At 39.3% G+C, this 15591-nt stretch overlaps 1 protein-coding gene across 1 annotated transcript in view; it reads right to left on the bottom strand.

The window, feature by feature from the left end:
* Positions 1-15591, bottom strand: part of AK9 (adenylate kinase 9) — a 120798-nt gene that overhangs the window by 77454 nt on the left and 27753 nt on the right. The window contains exons 11-15 of the mRNA XM_080806437.1: positions 10665-10804; positions 10404-10584; positions 6315-6459; positions 3998-4108; positions 3807-3902 (exon numbers count right to left, since the gene is read on the bottom strand). Coding sequence (XP_080662563.1) covers positions 3807-3902; positions 3998-4108; positions 6315-6459; positions 10404-10584; positions 10665-10804 — 673 coding nt within the window. The remainder of the gene's footprint in view (positions 1-3806; positions 3903-3997; positions 4109-6314; positions 6460-10403; positions 10585-10664; positions 10805-15591) is intronic.

Below are 15591 nucleotides of genomic sequence, written 5' to 3'. Positions count from 1 at the left end.
CTACTCACACGGCTGCCGTGGCTCATAGGCTTCATCAGAATATAAGTATTAATCCCCTCCTCTAACAAGACAGAAGACCGGCAGCTGCCCTTGGCTCCTCTACCTCTGCTTTTCCAGTTCTGCTTCCTGAACTGCTGTCCTAACACTCCACCACCAGGGTCTCCTGCTAGAGCCTCATCTATCCGAGCCCAGAAAAAAATGCCAAAGGGCCTTCAAAGAGCAGCTGCCTACTGCCCAGCTGCTGGGAACTGAGAAGCTTATTCTTAAGGGTGGAGAGAACCAGCAGTTCCTAGAGATATACCAAATGTTCTAGAAGCTGCTAGTTGTTCACTCAATATCCATTCTTCTCTTTCTTAATAACAGAACCCTGAGTTTGTGGGGGTCAGCAATGTGCCCAGCTAAAAACACTGCATCTCTCCACTTCCCTTCTAACCTAGATGGCCTTTAGATAATATGGAGCCAGATTATTTTCTGGTGAGTCTTCCTGTCCTCTCTCTAGCGAGGAAAAACTGGGCTGGGTGGAGTGCCAGTTTTTGTCCCTTGCCTCTTTCCTCTTCCTGCCAAGCAGACTGATATGATGGCTGCAGTACCACCAGCCATTTTGCAGCTTGGTAGCCACATGCCAGGGATAGCAGAACAGAAAGAGCCCTTGTCTTCCCAATATTCTTTTCATCAAAATAATATACCACATTTTCTTTTTTTCTGTGTTTTTGCATGTCTAACTGTTCATCATAGAGTAGCCTTTAAGAGAACCCTCCTACACTGCTGGTGGGAATGCAAGCTGGTGCAGCCACTCTGGAGAACAGTATGGCGGTTCCTCAGAGAGTTGAAAATAGACTTACCCTACTGCCCAGCAATCACACTACTGGGTATTTACCCTAAAGATACAAATGTAATGATCCGAAGGGGCACGTGCACCCAAATGTTTATCGCAGCAATGTCCACAGTAGCCAAACTATGGAAAGAACCTAGATGTCCATCAACAGATGAATAGATAAAGAAGATGTGGTATCAAAAGAAATGAAATCTTGTTGTTTGCAACTAGAGGATATTATGCTGAGTGAAATAAGTCAATCAGAGAAAGACAATTATCATATGATCTCTTTGATATGAGGAATCTGAGGCAGGGCAGGGGGTTTTGGGGGGTAGGGAAGGAAAAAAATGAAACAAGATGGGATCAGGAGGGAGACAAACCATAAGAGACTCTTAATCTCAGGAAACAAACTGAGGGTTGCTGGCGGGGGGTAGGAGGGTAGGGATGGGGGGGCTGGGTTATGGACATTGGGGAGGGTATGTGCTATGGTGAGTGCTGTGAAATGTGTAAGCCTGACAATTCACAGACCTGTACCCCTGGGGCAAATAATACATTATGTGTTAATTTTTAAAAAAGAAGATAGAGTAGCCTTTAAGATAGAGTATTAATAATGTTTTTTAATTTATTATTTATTTTTAAAGATTTTATTTATTTGCAAGAGATATAGATAGATAGAGAGGGGACACAAGCGGTGGGGAGGGGAAGAGGGAGAGGGAGGAGCAGACTCCTGGCGAAGCAGGGAGCTGCCACAACACGGGGCTTGATCCCAGGACCCTGAGATCATGACCTGAGTTGAAGGAAGACACCTAACCAACAGAGCCACCCAGGTGCCCCTAGATATATATATATTTTTTTTTAAATTTATTTTTTAAAGGTTTTATTTATTTATTTGACAGTGAGAGATCACAAGTAGGCAGAGAGGCAGGCATAGGGAGAGCAGGGAGCAGACTCCCTGCTGAGCAGAGAGCCCAATGCGGGGCTCGATCCCAGGACCCTGAGATCATGACCTGAGCCGAAGGCAGAGGCTTAACCCACTGAGCCACCCAGGTGCCCCTATATATATTTTTTAAATCACACATTTCTCACACAGAATTTCTCAAAATTCTGAAGGAATTATTTGAGATTTTGAGATCCACAATCTGAGAGAACCATATTAACCAAATATTAATTAACTTTTTGGGGGTCCAATTTAAAATCTTGACCAGAGCTTTGAAAACTCCTTTTAAATGTAGATGATTCACTGGTTTCTTTCTCATCTATGAATAAAACATTGTTAACACTCCAAGAACAACAAGACATTGTAGGTGATTCCCAATGAAGAGTGTGGTATGATAGGCCCAGGGAGCCAGGACTCATGTTCCCAATTTTTTAAAACTGATATTACAATCATAATAATCAAAGAGGTCAACAATAGGGCATATACTATACAGAGTGAAAAACAGAGATAGTGACTTATCACAAAACCAAGAGTAATTTTAGTTTCATACCATGCCAGTGGATCTAAATTAGAAACAAAAATCAAATTTGCCCTTCCTGATGGAACTAACAGTCTCCTGGCTCCAAGAGGTAAAGGCTGCGCAGGGAGCATGCCTTTTCCCAGGGCATCCTGGCGGCATTGACATCGCTTCAGTGGAGGATAGAGACACTGATGCTTCCTACTTCTACCTTGCACTACCTCCCCCAAAGAGAAAACAGCGAGGGTCCAGGGCTTTCTTTCTGTTTTGGTGCTAGGAATTCTGCAGCAGCTGAGAAGGGGCTCCCAGATGTTACTTGGTCAAAAATTTAATGTCTGGGGTCCTCTTGTGAAGACTGTGTGTGTGTATCGTAGGTGGCGTGCCATATGTGAGTTTCTGACAGGGCCCAGTTCTATTCCTACTAGGCTTAAAATAAACACCGGCCAAGGACCTATCTGTCTGAATTAGGAGGAACCAACCAAACAAACAATCAGTTCTACATTATATAACAAAAGGAATTATAGATGCATTTAAACACTAAATGCCAAAAGGTTGGACCGATAGAAAAAAAAGAATATAAGTATGTATTAAATCTCAGGTTGAGAGGAAGACTTGGTAAGATCAGAAAGTAAATGGAAGAAATCAATAAAGTGAAAGTAATGATTTGACTACAAAACTATGAAAAAGTCCCTCTACTTCAAAAACAGCAAAGTGATTTAAAAAGCAAATGACCCAATGTGGAAAAAATATATACAAAATAAGGGACTAATACAGAAAATTTTTTTAGAAACATATAACCGATAGAACAATTTAGAAAAATGAGCAAAAGACAAAAATGGTCACCTCAGAAAAGAAGAAATATAAATGGTTAATAAATATTAAAATATTAAATTTCAGAAATCATCAAATAAAAATCGTGGAAATTATATTTTAAAAGAAAATATGCCAAGGGAACAATAACACATATTTTGTATATTACTGAGGAAAACAAAATTTGGAATAACTTTTATGCAAAGCAATTTGACTCTGTCTATAACTTCATACCCATTAAACTAGTAAAAAAAAATCTGAAAAATAAGTTTACAACATAGAAACTACTTAAAATTATTGCCTATGAACGGGGAAATAGTGCAATAATTTAAAATGAGGATTAAAATATTTTGTAATGAAGTAATATAATTAAATGTTGTATTTTAAATCAAAAAAGGTAAAAATAGTTTACATTGTATACTCTCAAGCACTAAATGGTAACATTTCACAGCTCAAACTCTAGGTTTGTGATGTTCTGATTCCAGTACATTAGACAGATTTTAAGAAAGAATTTATTATCCTATTAGTTTTTTCTTCATTCTAATAAATCTATTTTGTTCTATAGCTGTTCAGTTTAAATCCATAAGAGAAAAGCTAATTATTTTTCAACCTAAATGCCCAATTTGGGGGATAATATTAAGTTTCAATATAAACATGATAAAACAAGAAATACATGGAATAAGATCCATAAACATGGCATGAACCATACATTCTGTTATCGTCTTTACCAGTCTTAGAGGATTGATCATCGAGGACATTTTCTGAACTCTTTTTGTCTTCCTTGTCTTCTAAAGAGCCATCTTTTGGGGGTTCATGAGTGAACGCTGCATGAAAGAATAATATGCTTTATCAACTAATCTGATCTAAAGATCAGAAAGGATTTGGTCAAGAACATCAGCAATATATTTTTTTTTACCACCTTCATCAAATGAAGACTGTGACTCTTCTAAGCTCTTAAAGGCATCAGATGGGAACTTGTCATATTCTTTCTTTTCAAATTCTCTTTCAAGTATTCTTGAAGTTGACTGTGCTAAAAGATAGTAAGGGGCTGCGTTAGCAAAATAGAGTTGGGGGTAGGCAGACAAGGATAGAGATTAAGTCTTCTGCTCTAAAGAGACTTGAGTGTGAGTTCTGACCCAGGCAGTATGGCTTTGGCAAATCATTTGATCTCTCTGTTTCAATTTCTACTGGGCAAAATGAGGATGATCAAGCCAAAAGCATTGTTGTAAGGATTAAATGAGATAATAGATTCAAACACTAAGAAAATGCTTGGCACGCAGGAAGCCTAATGCGTGTTAGCTACCATCCGCTGTATTATAGAATTTTCCATGTTAAAAAACCTCAGTAATCTTCACTGACAAATTTTTCTTTAAAGTATATTTGGGACTGAAATCGCAAAGTTAGCAAATTAGTGGAACCAGCATGAAAATTCCAATTAAAAAAATTTTAAGAACTAGGGGCGCCTGGGTGGCTCAGTGGGTTAAAGCCTCTGCCTTCGGCTCGGTCATGATCCCAGGGTCCTGGGATCGAGCCCCGCGTCGGGCTCTCTGCTCAGCGGGGAGCCTGCTTCCCTTCCTCTCTCTCTGCCTGCCTCTCTGCCTACTTGTGATCTCTGTCTGTCAAATAAATGAATAAAATCTTAAAAAAAAAATTTTTAAGAACTCTACTGTCAGATTCATCTGAATTCTAAATTATGAAATTTGAAAAAGAAAAAGAGGCTTTTAAGTTTGCAGTGTATGAGAAATGTCATCTATTTCTACGTTCTGGTGGGAGAAAGCAATTTGTGGAAAAATCTAAAATCTATGATTTCATGCCATAATTTGATGTGAAAGGAATCACTACAGACTCCAAGAAACACCATCAATCACTATTCTTCCTCCTGGAGCCCAGCTAGTTCCTTCTTGACTCAGGTTTCAGTTAAATGTTCTCTTTTCAGAAAGGTCTTCCCTGCTCATCCTAACACTCCAGCACCCCTGCCCCAGTCACTGCCTGACCCAGTACCGTATTATATTTTTCTATCTGTTCACTTACCACCCCACCCCCATTAAAATGTAACAACCACAAAGACAGGAGTTTCATGTGTCTGGTTCACCTCTGTAGCCCAGTGCCTAGAATCATGTCTAACACAGAGTACTAGGTTGAATGAATTAATGAATTCATTTTGTCCAGTCTTAAATAAGTTAAATAAAAAGCCACCTTATTAGTCTTCCCCAATATTTCTCGAGCTTTAGTTTGTGAATTGTCCATGAGTATTTAGTAAACTTTCAGTTTTCATTTTGAAGATAATATACTGAAAACAAATTCATTCTGGATCATCTGGATGATCATTTGTATGGCATGTGATTTTTTTTTATTATTATGTTCAATTAGCCAACATATAGTACCGCATTAATTTTTGATATAGTTTTCAAGGATTCATTAGTTATGTATCATTCATTAGTTGCATATAACACGTGCCCTCCTTTACACCCATCACCTGGTTATCCCATCCCTCTGCCCCCCTCCCTTCTGTAACCCTCAGTTTGGTTCCCAGAGTCCAGAGCCTCTCATGGTTTGTCTCCCTCTCTGATTTCTCCCCATTCAGTTTTCCCTCCCTTCCCCTATGGTCCTCCACACTATTCCTAATTTTTTAAAAAAGATTTTATTTATTTGAGAGTGAGAACGCGCACGAGTGGTGGGAAGAACAGAGGGAGTGGGAGAAGCAAAACTGAGCAGGGAACCAGGAGGCAGGGCTCAATCGTAGGAGCCAGGACCATGACTTAGCCAAAGACAGACACTTAATCAACTGAGCCACCCAGGCACCCCAAGGATGGCATGTAATTTTAATGCTGGTCTTTTTGCTATTGCTTTTGTAATCCCTTGGGCACCATGTTTATATTTATTTTATTTATTTTACTTGTTTATAGGCTGCTGAGAAAGAAGAGACAGATTTATTAGGCAAGTAACCCGTTCTATCCTAGCAAAAGCTTAACATTGCCATGTCGGAAGATCATTTCCTTGCTACTTAATAGTTTCAAGCACAGAAAATGATAGAAGCTTCCCAATTTATATGAAAAGTTTTCCTCATCTGTCAAGTTACAGAATTGTGTTAATTATCACTAAGGCTTCTTCCAGTTTCACCGCCTTAGGACTGTTTTGAACATTGTGTTTGCGAGCATAGCAAGTCCCAGCCCTCGGGCAGACAGGCTGAATTGCTGACCTCCGCTTAGAACACACATGTGACAGAGGGGGTTCACCTTGTTTTTTAGCTTGCAGTTTAATGAATAGCCGCTCTCTTACAGCTTTAATGGCTGTCTCAGTGGCCTCCGCTATTGTATCTTTCACTAATGTTTCAAGGGCTTTATCAAAACGCGGTTGAACAAACGTGGCGTAGTCAATTACCTGCAAAGAATATTTGAGAAAACCAACAGAAGCACAAATCACTGTGAATATTAACACATTGTTCAACTATATCTATTTCTAGATCTATACTTATCTACCTCGAAGATCTTAATGTCACTTGAGATGTGTTATTTTCAGAATTCAGTGATTTTTGAGTACATGCTTTCACAGAAATTCAGCCATACTTTTCATATAGTATGATATGCTTATATATATATATATATATATATATATATATATATATATATATCAGGTAATAAATATTCAAGTTACACATAATTTTTAAAAAAATCTATTTTACATGTATAACTTACAATAAAAAGCATCCATTTTAAGTATACAGTTTGATGAGTTTTGACGAATATATATATACACATAACAACAACTAAAATCAAGATGTAGAGCATTTATATCACCTGAAAAAATTTCCCTCATGTTTCTTTATAGTTAGTTCCTGGCCCCTGGCTACCACTTTGTTTTTTGTCACTATGTATTAGTTCTGCCTTTTCTAGAATTTCATATAAATGGAATCAGAGTATGCAATCTTTTCTAAGCTTTTCCCCCTTAGCACAATGTTTTTAAGATTCATCAGTGTAACTGTGTACACCAGTAATCTGTTCCTTTCTATTACTGAGTAGTATCACTGTGTAACCATGCCACAGGTGGTGGTGGTGTTCTTTTTAATCCACTTATCTTTGATGGGCATTTGGGCTTTTCCAATTTGGGGCTGTTATAAATAAACTAGTAATGAACATTTCTGAGGAAGTCTTTTTGTGGACATATGTTTTTATTTCTCTTAGACAAATACCTATATGTGGAATTACCGGGTCATACAGTAAGTGTATATTTGATTTTGTAATAAGCCATTCCACTGTTTCCAAAGTGGTTGAGCTATTTTACATTCTTAGCAGCAATGACGGAAATTACAGTTAACTCCACATCTTCACCAACATTTGTTTCTCTGAATCTTTTCAATTTTAGCCATTCTAGTGTGTGTGAAGAAGTATCTCACTGTAGTTTAAATTCATATTCTTCTAATCACAAATAAATTTGAGCTACTTTTATGTGCTATTGGTCATTCACTTACCTTGTGTTTTAATCATATGTTCAACTTTTGCCCATTTAAAAAACTGGATTAGAATTCTATATGTATTATGAATATAAATCCACTGTAAGTTAGATAATATACCTCATACTGAATATTGAGATCTTAGAAGTAGATTTCTACATGAAATCCTAGATTTCATATAGAAATTTTAAGTATAGAAATTTCATATAGAAATTTCATGTAGAAATTTTAAATAAGATTTTAAGATCTTAGAAGTAGATTTCTATACATTCTATATATAGATATATATACTTATATATCTATAAACTTTTCAGTTTAAATGATATTTCCATACTTCTAGGTTCCATTTTGCTTTTCCCTCAATATGATTGTATTACTTTATTCCATGCCAAAAAATATATAGCCACATCATTTTTTTAAAAGATTTTGTTTATTTATTTGACAGAGAGAGACAGATCACAAGTAGACAGAGAGGCAGGCAGAGAGAGAGGGGGAAGCAGGCTCCCCGCCAAGCAGAGAGCCCGACGTGGGGCTCGATCCTAGGACCCTGAGATCATGACCTGAGCCGAAGGCAGAGGCTTAACCCATTGAGCCACCCAGGCGCCCCCACATCATCATTTTTTAATGGATATACAGTATTATATTAGATGAACATATTAAACTTTATGTAACTAAAATGCTAATAATGTATACTAAGGTATACATGTTTTTGCTATTATAAACTAGGCTATGATAAACACAGTTATGTATATATCTTTTATAGTTTCTTTAGGAAAAATTTATAAAATAAAATTGACAGTTCAAAGGATATGTACGGACTTTAGGCTCTTACATAGATCTAATTGTCATCCTTAATGGTTATACTCTTACCAGCAGTGTAGGAAAATGTATTTCTTCCCATCCTAGCCACACATCAGTATTGGGTGTTAATAGTGATCTTTCAACACCAACGGTGAGATTGACATGGCATCTCTCTAGTTTTTTGGCACCTCTCTGGTTATCAGGGAGGTGATAACTCTTTTCTCATGATTAGTGGCTATTCTATTGTATCTATTATTTTGTGAATTGCTTATTTGCTATTTTTTCCTTTGGGGCTTCATCTGCATATTGATTCATAAGAGCTCTTTATATTTTAAATTTATAATTCTTTTGTCTGACACATACGGTAATATAATATGAAATGGCAAACCACAGAGTGGTAGAAAATATTCATAAAGCTTATTATCAAAAAAGAACTTGTATATAGACAATATAAGGAATTCCTACCAATAACATGAAAAAAATTTTCAAATGGGCAACAGACTTGAACAAACACTTTAAAAAGAGAGTATCTGAATGGCCAGTAAACAAAAGAAAAAATGTTTAACCTCGTTATTTTCAGGGAAGTACAAATTAAAACCACAGTGAGATACATCTACTAGAATGGCTTAAATTGGAAAAACTGACCATAATGAAAGTTGGCAGGAATATGGACTAACAGAGCTCTCCCACACAATTGATAGAAATAGTTTGGAAAACAGTTAAGCATTATCTACACAAGTTGAATGTATGCATAGTCCATGTCCCAGGAATTTTACTGCTAGATATTATCTCCAGAATATATAAAGATATCAAGCGTGCCCCAGGAAACAGGTGCAAGAATGTTTATAGCAATATTATTCATAATACCCAAACTCAAACAGGAATCAACCCAAGTTTCATAAACACTCCAATGGATGAGCAAATTAGAGTATAATTCAATCAAGAGAATATACTAAAAAAAAAAAGCATGAACTGTAGCTATATGCAGTAACATGTATAAATAACATTCATAAATATCACAATCATAATGTGAAGTGAAAAAAAAGCCAGGCATAAAGAACATTAAGTTGTTTAAGTCTAGAAAGTTAAGAAAGTGTGCAAAACTAACCTGTGGCATTTAGATGTACACTCACATGGTAAAAACCACAAAAGAACAGGAGTGAATGTCATAAAAAGTTCAGGGCAGCAGTTACCCTTGTGGAAGGGGTAAGAGGACTGATAATGGGAGAAGACATGAGGGGGCTTCCAGGGTGGTGACCGTTATTTGACCTGGGTGGTGGTTATATGGGGGTTTGTTTTGTGACAATGCACTGAGCTTCACTTTTCTGTTTGTCATATTTTACACTAAAAAGTTAAAAGCAAATAGAAGAAGTTACCCCTGCGTTCAAAGGAATGGCACTTGAAATCAGTTCACACCCCTTCCCAAGGCTGCACTGCTCTGATGACGCCTTCGGCCCATCATCTTCGGCCTTCCCCTTCTTGCTCTCCGCTTCAGCACTCTGGCCTTCGCAGAATCCTCTCCATTCCAATCCCTCATGAACTCCATGGGCTCCATCTTCTAGTCATATCCCCAGTCTGCCTGCTTCTCACCATCTCTCCTGCTATCATTCTGGTCTAAACTAAAAATAACTTCTCTTGACTTTATTCAGCATGGAGAACAGGATCCATGAGGAGAGAGGCCAAGGGACTGACAGGTCAGGGTATGTGTCACCAAAGAGGGGCGTCTTTGCAGGTAATAAGAATGAAGGTACGAGTGACTGTGTGGGGAGAGGGACCGAGAGCTAGGAGGACCCAGGAAACAGGAGATGAAGGAAACCAAAATAGGTCATGGGTGGCAATAACGGGTGTGACATTAACAGTCGAGTCTGGGGGCTGTTGGGAAGCAGGGAGAGCCTGTGGTCTTGGCAGCCACAACAAGCAGGCAGGAAGAGGTCTTCCCCACTCCCGGCCCAGTGGGACAATTACCCAACTGACAGTGCAAAATTAAGAAAACAGAGCAATCCTGTGAATCCCAGAGTCCTACAAATTTTAATCAAGTATAGATAGGTAACTAGCTAGCTGGGTAGGTAGTTACCTTTCCTTTGTAATTTTCTGCAAGCAGATGGCAAAGCGTTGTTTTCCCTGAAGACTGAGGCCCAAATATGAACACTTTGAATGGTGGTGCCGGCATAGGTGGAAGAAGATAGGGACGTGGGTTCAATAAGAATGTTTTTAATGCTTCTTCTGATGAAAGACAGTATATTTTACCTAGGAAACTTAAAATAGGCCATAATCACAAACAATGGAAAAGAAGTATGGGCAGGTTTTAAAATTAAGTTTTGAAAATCTCACTTACCTCACAGAAAAATCTGGTAATCCTGGAAAAATGTTACCTTCTTTTAGAGTCACAGGACATGTACGTCCCCATCGGCTTCTCTGCCATCTGTATCTCGGTGCGATAAGTTTATAAGATGCAAGAGTACGGAAGAGCTCATCCTATCGGTAACAAATACGACACTAAAAATGTGGGCATAGTTTTGCTAAAATTAACGGTATTAAGTATTTGCTTTCTTATTTGATGGTGCCTTACTGTTTAAGAGATAATTTGGAAAGCAATTTTTGGCTTTTTTCTTAATTGCAACCACTCTGGGTGGCTGAGTCAATTAAGCATCTGCCTTTGGCTCTCAGCACCTTATCACAGGTTACGATCCCAGGGTCCTGGGATGGAGTCCGTCATTGGGCTCCCTGCTCAGTGGGGAGCCTGCCTCTCCCTCTGCCTGCCGCTCCCCCTGTTGTGCTCTCTCTCTCTGTCAAATAAATAAATAAAATCTTTAAAAAAAATTGGAACCACTCTGTACTTGCCCAAAATTTAGTAAGACAAATAGTTTTCTGTTTCTAAGACCTTGTTTTAAATTTTACCAAGCATTTTCTATTATAAGGTAGAATGAACATATGGTAGATAGAGTGTTTTTAAAATTTTTTTGTTATCTGATTTGGAAAAATTCTTTTAAAAAAAAAAGAAGACTTTATTTATTTATTTGACAGAGAGAGATCACAAGCAGGCAGAGAGGCAGGCAGAGAGAGGGAGAAGCAGGCTCCCCGCTGAGCAGAGAGAACCCGACTTGGGGCTTGATCCCAGGGTCCTGGGACCATGACCTGAGCCAAAGGCAGAGGCTTTAACCCACTGAGCCACCCAGGCGCCCCAGATTTGGAAAAATTCTTATTGAAAAGGTTTGGGGTGCCTGGATGGCTCAGTGGGTTAAGCATGTGACTCTTGATTTCAGCTCAGGTCACGATCTTAGGGTCGTGAGATAGTGAAGATTCTCTCTGCTTAAGATTCTCTCTCTCCTTCTTCTTCCACTTGCATTCCCACTTGCATGCTCATGCATGCTCTCCCTCTCTAATAGAAAAAAGAGAAAGAAAAAAGAAAAAGTTTGAAAATGTACCAGATTCTTAGCTAATCTAAGTTATTAAATAGCAAGATAATATACAGATGGCTTTTTTTTTTTTGCATTTACTTAGCTCTTTTGTTCTTCTTAAAATATAAAGTCTCCCTCAGCAGTCTTCTGTTGGTGACCTCCAGAGATGTTAAGAACCATTTCTAGAGATTGCAGATTGTTGAGCAAGGGATGAGAGAAATGGGGAGAGAGGGCATGGTGGGCAACTGCTGGGGGAAAAGGGTCCAGGTTGGCTCTCTCCAGCCTTCAGATGTAGATCTCACATGTATCTGCTGGCTCCAGAGCCGACTGGGGAGGACAGATGAGAATGGGAGCTACGGTCTTATCTGGACCACTGTTGCATCAGAGAGCAAAGACCATACATGCTGCAAGGATGTGGCATGAATGCCCGAACTGAAGGCTGAAAGAAGTCCCTTAATGTTCAGGAAACTGTCAATGCTTAGGGGAGTTGCATGAGACAGAGAAGCCCCTCGGTGGGCCACACTGGGCTACCACCCTTCTCCATGGAGTCTACAATGAACTAGGGACTGAAATGGAACTAGTTAAGTCAGGAAGCCATCATTCTTTCCTCATCATCCTTATTTCTTGTCCAATCTTGCGAAAAGTGTTTGACTAGCAGACAGCGGGCATTCTCGCAAAGGAAACATGTTTAAATGGCAAACCATGCTCCTCTCTTGACCTCAAGCCTCTGAGGCCACATATCTAGTAGGTGCTGAGGGGTGATGAGGAACAGACCTTTCCAGTGAGTTGATACTATAGTCTAAAAGAGCTCAGGACTGCCTCTGGCTAAACAAGGCAGACTGAACACATGTGTTTGTATTAGCTGCTTTCCCAAAACTTCACAGAAATGACAGCAGAGAATGCAAAAAGGAATGACCTCACAAGAACACAGAATGGGAGGGGACACCAGAGGAGCTGACGGCTGACCAGCGCGGCTACACATTTTCATAAGCTAGAAGGCAGATAGGTGGTGGAAACAGACTTAAACTGGAGAAAAGGGAGGGCTCAGTGTCTGTGGTGGCAGGGATAGGTGTGAGATGGGCTGGGGACAAGAAACAAGTTGATTTACTCTGCAAAATCCTAGAGGGATTCAGGACCTATTGACATCAGGTACCTCTGAAGGGGGTGACAGCAAAAAACCGGGGGATTGGTTGAAAATGGCAAGAGCTACTCCCCATTTTCCCCAGTCAGCCAACTTTACCTCAATCCTCCCACCACTTCTCCTTTCATCAGAAAACTGGAGGCTTACCTTCTGGAGAGATCTTGTGAGGATCTTGTGAGAGGGATACAGCCAGGCAGGAGAAAGCTGGCAGCTACAACCACTACACTCAAGCTCTCCTTCCACTTGAGCCTCTTGCTGAAGAACTTCTGGACCCTTCCATGATGCAGTAACTAAATGGTTAATGCCCAGCACAAAGGAGATTCTTCAGCTCTACTGCCACCTCTGTCACAGCTGGGTGAAAGTCCCTGCCTTCCATCAGCTAAGTCACCAGGCCCAGTACAAAATGGAAATGCTGGGCCCTTGTTCTAAAGCTATAAAAAATTTCATTAAACGAATTGTGTCCTAAGGATGGTATCCTGTGTGACTGCATGGGTTGCTAGCCCACGAAGCCAGTCTTACCCAGCAATACAGCTCTCAGATATTCTGAATATTACCTTGGTTCTGGAAACTTCACAAGCATCATCTCAGATAATCTTTACAATAACCCTAGGTGGTAGAGGTTGTCATCTTTAAAAAAAATTTTTTTTAAAAGATTTACTTGTTAGAGAGAAAGAGCACAAGGAGGGAGATTAGCAGGCAGAGGGAGAAGCAGGCTTCCTGATGAGCAGGGAGCCCAATGTGGGACTCAATCCCAGGACCCTGGGAGCATGACCTGAGCAGAAGGCAGACGCTTAACTGACTGAGCTGCCCAGGCATCCCTATCATCCCTTTTTTAATGACTGAATAAAGGGTAAGCTACAAATCTGGTAGGCTTTGTATCTGTCTGATTTGAAAATCAATGCTGTTTACCATCTACTGTGCTGGGTGCCAACCTGACACTGTCCTTCCTCCCACCACACTCCCCCCATCCCCGCCCACCTCCTCACCCACATAGCTCCCCACTGCCCAGCAACAACTCATTACAGGGTTCACTCTTCACCAGGAAGTTTGAGTTCACAATGAGGTCTTTGTGTCTCTCTCACCCCTTTAAACCAGTGGTTCCCATCCCTGGTTGCACAGTAGAATCTGCAAGGAGGTTTTTGGGTTTTGTTTTTTCAATTGTGGTACAATATACATGACATGATATTTACCATTTTAACTATCTTTAAGTGTACAATTCAGTGGCTTGAAGTACATTCACAGTGTTGTGACCATCACCACTATTCATTTCCAGAACTTTTTCATTAACCCAAACAGAAGCTCTGCACCCATTGAACAATAACTCCCCATTCCACTCTTCCTCATGTAGGTAGAATCATATTTGTCTTTTTGTGTCTGGCTTGCATCACTTGGCATGTTTCCAAGTTCCATCCATGGTTTAGTATGTGTCAGAATTTCATTTCTTTTTAAGGCTGAGTAACATTTCAGAGTGTGTGTGTGTGTGTGTGTGTGTGTGTACGTATATGTATATATATCACTGTTATCCATTCATCCTTTGATGGACATTTGGGTTAATTTTACCTTCTGACTATTGTGAATTAAGTGGCTATGACAATCGGTGTACAAGTTTCCGTTTGAGTCCCTGCTTTTGGTTTGTTTGGGTATATACCTAGGAGTGGAATGCTAGGTCTTATGGTTAAGTATGTGTTTAACATTTTGAGGAACCACCAAACTGTTTCACATAGTGTTACGTCATTTTATCCATCAATGATGCACAAATATTCTAGTTTCTCTCCATCCTTGACAAAACTTACTCTCTGTTTTTGGGATAATAGCCATCCTAATAGGTATATAGTAGTATTTCACTGTAGTTTAGATTTGCATTTCCCTAAAACTAGTTATGTTAAATATCTTTTCATGTGTTTATCAGCCATTTGTAAATCTTTGGAGAAATGTCTACTTAGGTCTTTATGCATTTTTGAATTGGGTTGTTTTATTATTGTTGAGTTGTAGGCATTCTTTATATGTTCTGGATATTAATCTCTTATCAGATATACGATTCACAAATATCATTTCCCATTCTGTGGGTTATCTTTTCACTCCATTGATAGTGTCCTTTGATGAATAAATATTTTTCATTTTGATGGAGTCCAATTCATCTATTTTTTTTTGTTGTTGCCTCTACCTTTGGTATGGTTCCTGTATTTCAAAGAACTTTAGACAGATGTCTTTCAGCTAAAGGTAGGTGATTTTTAGAAAACCAATGTAATGGGAAAGTTTAAAGCAATGATTCCTAGCCCTGACAGTGGTATCATCTAGGAAGCTCTTTAAATATATTAATGTCCAGATCAATTAAAACAGAATCTGGAATAGGACTCCGGCATTAATTAGAACAGGATATCAAAGTGATATCAAAGGTTGATCAAGGTTGATCAATCAGGTTCCCTTGGTGTTCCAAACTTTATTTATTTATTTTTTAAAGATTTTATTTACTTATGAGAGAGACAGAGAGAGAGAAAGCGCAAGTGTGTATGGAGGGGGGAGGGCAAAGGAAGAGGGAGAAGCAGGCTTCCCACTGAGCAGGGAGCCCAATGTGGGGCTTGATCCCAGGACCCCGAAATCATGACTTGAGCAGAAGGCCGAGGCTTAACTGACTGAGCCACCCAGATACCCCTCAGTGTCCCAAACTAAGTAGGGGTTCTTAAACTTAAGTGGGTATAAGAATCCTCTATGTATCCTGTAAA

This window comes from Martes martes, assembly GCF_963455335.1.
Source record: "Martes martes genome assembly, chromosome: 6".
NCBI classification, from domain to species: Eukaryota; Metazoa; Chordata; class Mammalia; order Carnivora; family Mustelidae; genus Martes; species Martes martes.
Note: the sequence above shows the minus strand (reverse complement) of the source record. Positions and strands in the feature narration are given on the sequence as shown.